General features: G+C 42.2%; 1 protein-coding gene across 1 annotated transcript; it reads left to right on the top strand.

The window, feature by feature from the left end:
- Positions 1-4,138: 4,138 nt before the first annotated feature.
- On the top strand, positions 4,139-7,414 carry ajm1 (apical junction component 1 homolog; the record flags this gene model as incomplete). The annotated part of the gene is made up of 1 exon (XM_079256173.1): positions 4,139-7,414. The coding sequence occupies one exon, from the start codon at positions 4,139-4,141 to the stop codon at positions 7,412-7,414; it is 3,276 nt and encodes a 1,091-aa protein (XP_079112299.1).
- Positions 7,415-8,009: the final 595 nt, after the last annotated feature.

The raw sequence follows: 8,009 nt of genomic DNA, 5'->3' as shown, positions 1-8,009 counted from the left end.
CAGGCATTTTTAGTTCCACTGGTGCAGTGATGCAGTGCATTACCCACAATGCAACAACAGAGCTCACCAAGCTCGCTGACCGGAAACCTCCTACACATCCATAGAGGATGGATCCATTAAACATTCCTGTCAGTCTGTTGTCAGTCTGAAGCTGAATCCAGATGTTTCTACCAGCGACCCGCCATGTGACACCAAATATAAGTCAGATGGGTTATATCAACTTAACCTGTAAATGTTGGTTCAAGCTGAGGCCACGCCTCCACCCAGAGACCACGCCTCTATTCAGAGGCCACGCCTCCACCCATAGACCACGCCTGTATTCTGAGACCCCGCCTCTATCCAGACACCACGCCTCTATTCTGAGGCCATGCCTCCACTTATAGACCACGCCTCTATTCAGAGGCCACGCCTCCACCCAGACACCACACCTCTATCCTGAGGCCACGCCTCTATCCAGAGACCACGCCTCTATTCTGAGACCCCGCCTCTATTCAGAGAACACGCCTCCACCAAGATATTATCTATGATTACTGTTCAGATACAGCACACCACCCTGGCTCAATTTAGTGGTACCCCATGTCCGGCTGCCTTCTGGCGTCTGGCAAAAGGACACGCTCCCCCAGTTATGCTGAATTTCGAGATGAAATTACTCATAAATGGTTGAGCTATAATAAGGTTTACTTCACAGTTATCATGAAGTAAACCTGACTTATTAAACCCTAAAATGTTTTTTTTTCTTTAACCAGACTGTAATGTTTATGTTTATTTCTGCTGTTAAGTTGGTCTTTTAAACATGGGAGTCTATGAAGACTCACTCTTTTAGAGCCCTGAGTGGATGAACTGCAGTTTTTGGCGCTTCATAAGGCTTCTCTTCAGGCCAACAGAGGTTACCCCTCTTAAAAAATACAAATAGAATGATCCGTTTTCCTGTCATTCATTCTTTGGCATCCTGTCATTCTGACAGGATGCCAAAGGCTGGTCGGGTTCTTTCACATGGGGCTCAGGTGCAAAACTGACATTGTAACAGAGAGGGACGCTTTCACTGACAGACTGTGACTCCATCTGGTTCTTCTTTGAAGTTCTGATCTGACAACATCTGCAAAGTACTTAAAGCTGGGGTAGGTAATGTTGCTCAGAGACATGTTCCTCTGGGTGAAGGTTCCTCATCCTGATAGTAGTCTATACATTCTGTCATCATGAACAATAAGAAATATAGTTAGACCCCTCAGTTTACTGTAAATCTGTAAAAACTCTGACCCAAATGGAGTTGTTCATTTCTTATATTTCGTAGCTTCTTCTCCCGGCTCCCCTCCTCCCCCTCTAGCAGCATACCTGATAGCCTCACCCTGCATATAAACAGCGTGTTAGGATGAAAATACAAAGTAGTGAAGAAGAAACTCGGAAGGCAAACATGGCTGAGAAAATACAGGAAGGATTTCCCAAAAGAGAAAATCGTTGGTGGAAAAAGCGGCGAACTAGAAAAACACTCGGAGAGCGCAAACCACTGCCATGGCCTTCAGAAACTTCCTGGATCCAAATGGTGATCCGGATCTCCACTGAAATTAAATCAGTTCTTCCTTTTTACATTTCCAACAACTCCTAAAAATTTTATTAAAATCTGTCCAGAACTTTTTGAGTTATCTTGAACACAAACAGACAAATATGGTACAAACATAACCTCCTTGGTGGAGGTAAGGAAAAAACCTTGGATCATGCAAGAAGCAAAGCCAGAGGGGGAGGAGCCAAGATATGGTGCCACTTTCACATCTTGCTAGCTCCCCAACATTACCTACCCCTGCTGTAATGTCAGCATCTCTGAAAACGAAACAAGCATCCAGTGCTTCACTGGTACATGTTCAACATACACTCTTTTGTGCACCATAATGATGGTGGCGATGGACAATACCTGCCATGTCAGTGCGCCTCTGTAAGCCCTCTGAGGAAGACTTAATAATATGGCTGTGAAATACCCACCCACTCCACTGATGTGCTTAGGCTTGTGTTCACTTAAGTCGATCAGGGCCAAGGCCTATAAATATGATGTTCACTAAACAGATGAGGTGGAACCAAAAGCTAATACTCCTAATTTCACTGTTGCAGCAGCCCGTACACTGCTGAGGGTATAAAGTACCATCATGATTCAATAGGAGGAAGTTTTTCTGTGGGTGAAACGGTAACAAAGTACAGGAAGAAAGAAATGACCCAGAATGTGAACGCAGTGGGGTCTGGCCAGAGGAGAACCTTGGAGCAGGTGAAATTCAGGTGGAAGAACCTGGGGGCCAAAGCCACAAAGCACCATGCTTGGATGTACTTAGCATCTTCTGTATGTGTTTAGCTTTAATCCATGTGCTTTGTAAGTGCCATACTTTCATCAGTCTGTCTTCTCTGCTGGGCGTTTCAGCTTTCTGTTGCTGGCACAGCGACTGCTTGTGAATTTTCGATGTACTGACGATGAGTGTGCAGATGATGGGAGGAGACCAACATGATCAAAACCATTAGACCCATACAACCCCTGACCTGCTGACTGCATTGTTTCCTGTATAAACGAGAAGCTATGATCCAGTGTTTTATTCAGAAACACTGTTTTCTTGAACCTGGTAAAAGTCTCCGTGTGTACTAAACATTTTTAAATCCCTGCTGTAAATACTGTGGAGGCCATTGGAGTTCAGTGAAGTCATGTTCATGTGGAAGAAGGTGGAAGAAGGCAGTTGAAGATGATCTGAGCTTTGTGACATGCTGCATTATCCTGCTATTCCTTTAAACTGAACTACAAGGAACCAAAATCAACTTTATTGCTGATTGTGATTCATGTGTTTATATTTTGGCACACTTTTGCTTCCATAGATTATGTCAAGTTCAAACTCTCTAGAGGAGTTTATTTTAGGCGTAAAATAAAAGTCCTGTCATGAAGAAGGACAACAGAAAAATATTAACATATTCCTTTGTGTCAAAGTGAGAGCTTTTAAAGGTGAGGAGAATGAAAAGACGATGTGGGTCAGTGATGAATGGAAATAGATTCTTTATTAAGCTTCTTTTTCCACTGAGCCAAATTCATTCAGGTTTTTATTTGTGATTTATATGATCCATCAGTTTCATCAAAATATCACCTTACAGAAAAACATTTATTTCTCAAGTGTTTGTATTTGTTTCACATAGGAATTTATCTGGGTTTCACATGTTACCACCATGGAAAGGTTTCACATATCTCCCAAAATACATGCTTCATAAATGACATATATCCGACATGTTTTGATTTTAAGCATATATGAAAACCTGCACAAACCGGCAGCAACAACACAATCAACATGTACAAATCACATATAAGCGCACATGCACAAATGTGAACCATGTTATTCACATGTGGATAACATAAAAACGTTCCAAAACCATGTTTGCGCGCGTGGTTCACATGTTGAATATGCAGTTTTTCTGTAGGAGAAGGGTGGTAGGGGGTCCCACAGGCTTTCACGTGTGAGGGTTTCACATGAAATCCCCCGAATTTCACATGGGTATTTCTGCTTTACTTTAAATTTTTAAATGAATTTTATATGGTGTTTCACATGTTATCCCACCAGTTTCACATACAATATTAAGGGTTTTACATGTGAATTTAACTTGTGTTGCATCTTATTACAATGAAGTGATCCCTAACCATGTTTCTCACCAACAAAAAATGTGTCTTTCACATGTGTTCGGCATATTTCACATTTTAATGTGTCAAAACAATTTCTAACTATTTTAATGTGTGAAAACATGAGACCATATGGGTTGGTTATTAATTTATTTTATATATATATATATATATATATATATATATATATATATATATATATATATATATATATGTTTAAAATTCATTGTTACGATGAATTTGTTACGATGTTACGATGTAATTTGTCCATACTATTATAGTGTGAAAGCCTTTATTTGAACTGATGCAGTAAGTCTCAGAAATATTATGCCAATAGATTAAGCAGTTGAAATGCAATGAAAAAGTGATTTCTTTTATAGATATGCCTTTTTCATAAACAAGAAATATGATTGTCCTAATTTCGCTGACAGAAATTTTTTTTTGCTTTTCCAGGCAACATCACCAATAAAGCAACTTGATGGAGAAAACTAAAGGAATCCCTTTAAGATGACACGCACAGACCCGCCTGACATACTGTTATCAAATGTGCATCAAGATATAAAAGTTATTCCAATTTCTTCACACTACAGGTCTTTGCAACCCTCTAAACAATGTGACTCCATGAACTACAGCACACTGGAGGACGGTAAGAGCAAAGTCAGTAAGAAGCACTGCCGAACCTTTGACTATAAGTCACTGGACTACCCCAAATCTCGAAAATACACAATGGAGTCCCCATACAGAAAGGCTGACAGGCAGGCGGCCAACCCAGATATTGCCTGGAATGCTTTAGGACGCCAGCAGAAGTATCGCTTTTCTGCTCCAGACATTTTCAGCCATAGATTAACTCCTCAGTCAGTGGCTACAGAAATGGCCAGTGAGGCAGTTGCCCCTGAACATAAAAGAAGGGCCAGGTCAAAAAGTGCTACTCGAGTCCAGACCAACCTCACCCCTGTGTCTTTTGAGGGATCATCATCTTCAGGCAGGAAAGGAAGAGAGTCCCAAAGGGCTCCAAGAGACTCTCGATGGAGACCTGAGGTATCACCACGCAGAGAATCATCCTATGCAGCAACAAGAGCTCATATGCATGAGGTACATCCCATTAAGCTGCAGCCTCAGATTGGTGACAGCAGTAGATATTCACCTCACAATGCTTCTGATAAATATGAAGATGGAGGTCTGGAAAAACCAGCAACTAGCCCTCATGTCAGGTGTCGAGTTGACATAAAGCCCGATGATGCAGCTGTACATCATTCAGGGCAGAAACAGGGTACGGCTCAAATGGACATACCATGGCAAAGACAGCACAGTTCAGGAAGTAGGAGTCTTACCGTGCCACGCCATTTCTCCTATTCTAGAACCCCAACTCCCACTGACTCACTGGGTACAGAAAGTAGACAAGCTTATCAATATTCTCGCAGTATGCCAAATAGTTATCTACAACACATGGAGCTTCCTTTACAAAGAATGCCATCTTCAGGTAATTACTATGGTAGGGAACGCCGAGCTCACTCCAGTCCTACTGTGCCAACCAAGTTTTTTTATGCAGATGACCCAGGAAGATATGTCACTACTGCGCCTCAACCAAGTTCTTACATTCATGATGAACGCTACACACCAGGACAAGCATATACTCCGAAAGTGCAATATGTGCAAGATCCAAGGACTCGAATGGTGCATGCTGTAGCTGCAAGACCATACTATCCTGAGATGGAGCCCTATTCTTACTCTGTGCAGACAGGGTACCCCAAACCATATGCAGCAACTGAACCAGGGCCATACATCATAAGGACACCTCCAGCAAGAATATTTTATGGTGATGATCCAAGGTCATATCAAATTCAGACTGCTCCGCCAAGGTTTTATTATTCCAGTGAAATGTATGCAATGCCACCAGAGCACCATGTTCCAGCGAGGGCATACTACACCGAGGGCAGAAGGCATGCAAGAGTCATTCAGCCACAAACAGAGGACTGGTATGGGTCAGACGCATCTGGTTATTCCACAAATCCTGCCTCTTATGTTTCTCAAGTCACTCCCACCAGAGTCCGGCAAGAGCCTGTTCTAACCCCATGGTATGCCAACCCATGTGTAGAACCTCAACGAATTGGCACAGATTCCAAATCTTACTCAAGGTCTTGGGACAATATTCTCAACTCCCGTGTAGAAAGAGAACAACCCCTCCCTGTCCAGAGAGGTCAGAGCTACGATGATCTTCTTGACTCTAGGAAGCCTTCCTCAGCCATAGGTGACAAACCACAACCAGTGGTGGTCAATCTCTCTAGTTCCCCAAGACGCTATGCAGCCTTATCAATGTCCGATAACTCACTGATTGACAAAAGTCCCACGGAAACGTCAAAGAGTTCTGCAAGTAAGCTGTGGTTTGTCACTCCTGAGATAACCATCACTGATAATGACATTAGACCAGGAAATATTAATAAGGTTGAAGGACGATCTGCTAGTTGGGATATTCTTGATTCCCGACGCACCGAAGGTCCTGAAATGTCTCTGCATGATTTTGAAAGGTCAACCAAAGAGAAGACGCATGACAACACCACACTTCAGCAAAGCCTTGAGCAGCTTGATGAGCTTCTGGCAGATCTTGTGACTGATTACAAACCACCAAGCAGAAGAGCAAGCGAGGACATTCTGGACCAACTGAAGAAGTTGATAGACGAAGAGGAAGCTGTAGCTTTATCCAGGAAAAGCTCACAGGCAGGTACTGAGGAACCGCCTCCTCTGGACAAGCAACCAACCTCAATCAAAATGAATCCTGATGCTTTTCGTGATATGGATGGTGCAAGTGATGCAATGAAGAGTGCAGAGGAGTGCTCTCCAGATCAAAGTCCAGATGAAGACGATACAATGATGTGCTCCAACAACAAATGCCGAAGAACAGAGACCCTTTTCAATGCTTGCCTATACTTTAAATCCTGCCACAGCTGTTACACCTATTACTGCTCAAGGAACTGTCGCAGGGAGGACTGGGACATTCATAAAGAAAGCTGCTTGTATGGACGAATTGGAAGCACGTGTCGCCACATCATCAAACACTGCCGGGAGACTGTCGAAGTCCACAAAGCCTTCTCCCGTATTGCCAAGGTTGGCTACCTTTCTCGAGGTAGGGGAGTTCTCTTCCTGGGTTTTCCAAATCCTGCGTCAGCCAGTAACTTCCTGCAGTATGGCCTGGATAGTTTACTCATGTCTCCTACATACCTGTCCCTCCGAGAGCTTGAAAGCTTCAAGGATAATCTAGGTGATTACTGTAAGGAGCTACAGGAGGCCGGTAGAGAGTATGATCCAAATGAATGTTTCATCTTGAATGTATCCATTGCCGTCGGCGAGCAGCTGCCCGACGGCCCATCACCAAGAAACCAAGCTCCAACTGTCAGAAAATATGCAAAGGTCGCACTGGCTTCGTTTAGCCCAGAGAGAAAGGTTCACAAGAAAGAGAGTGACATGGAAACGCTGATCCTTACTCCACCCCCGGGAACAGCAGATATCGACAAAGAGGGAGAGGAGGGCCGGAAGGCTCGGGAAATCTGTTTTATCAATATACAGCGGGAGTTGAGGATTCGAGGGGTTTTCTTACGACATGAATACCCACAGGTGTATCAGCAACTCTGTGAGTTTGTGGAAAGCAACCGAAGGTTCACGCCCACGACTATTTATCCGATTGATAAGAGGACTGGTAAACAGTTCATGTGCATGATAATGGCCGCCTCAGAGCCCAGGACGTTAGACTGGGTCGGCACCCCACATCTCCTCGATGACATTATTTAAGTGCACCTTTTGTGATAAATATATATAAATATATATATATATATATATATATATATATGTATAGAAATACATATATATTGATGGACATATTTATACATCTCTCCAGTTACAAACATTTGTAGTTAAGTATTTTGTTATCAAAATTATATATATTCATGTCTGCTTGGTCAGTATTATCACAATATTTCACATCAAGAGCAAAAGATATACAAAACATTGTTATTAATTTTAATCTTAAAAGTTTCTATCCATATCCGGGTTATGTACTGTTACACATTCCCTTTGGCAGGGACCATCTAAACTGGTGTTTTGGTTACTAAAAACTTTTTGAATCTCTGCCTTTTACATGATCGTCCACATCTGTGACATGACTATTTTCATACGTGACTTATCATGCAGACAATATGAACCGTTATTTTCTTAGCTAAGCCAATACTTTCTATGCAAAGTTGTTTCATGAGTTTGGCACCACATTCCTGCAGATGAGAGTAGCTTCTGTTAGAGTATACAATATATGTCTATATAACTATTATTAATAGATATTATTATTAAAATATATAAATAGTTGAAAGTGAGATAAAAATTTTAAAGCCTT

This window comes from Telmatherina bonti (genome assembly GCF_933228915.1).
Source record: "Telmatherina bonti genome assembly, chromosome: 17".
Classification (NCBI taxonomy): domain Eukaryota; kingdom Metazoa; phylum Chordata; class Actinopteri; order Atheriniformes; family Telmatherinidae; genus Telmatherina; species Telmatherina bonti.
This window is presented reverse-complemented; position numbering and strand designations above follow the sequence as displayed.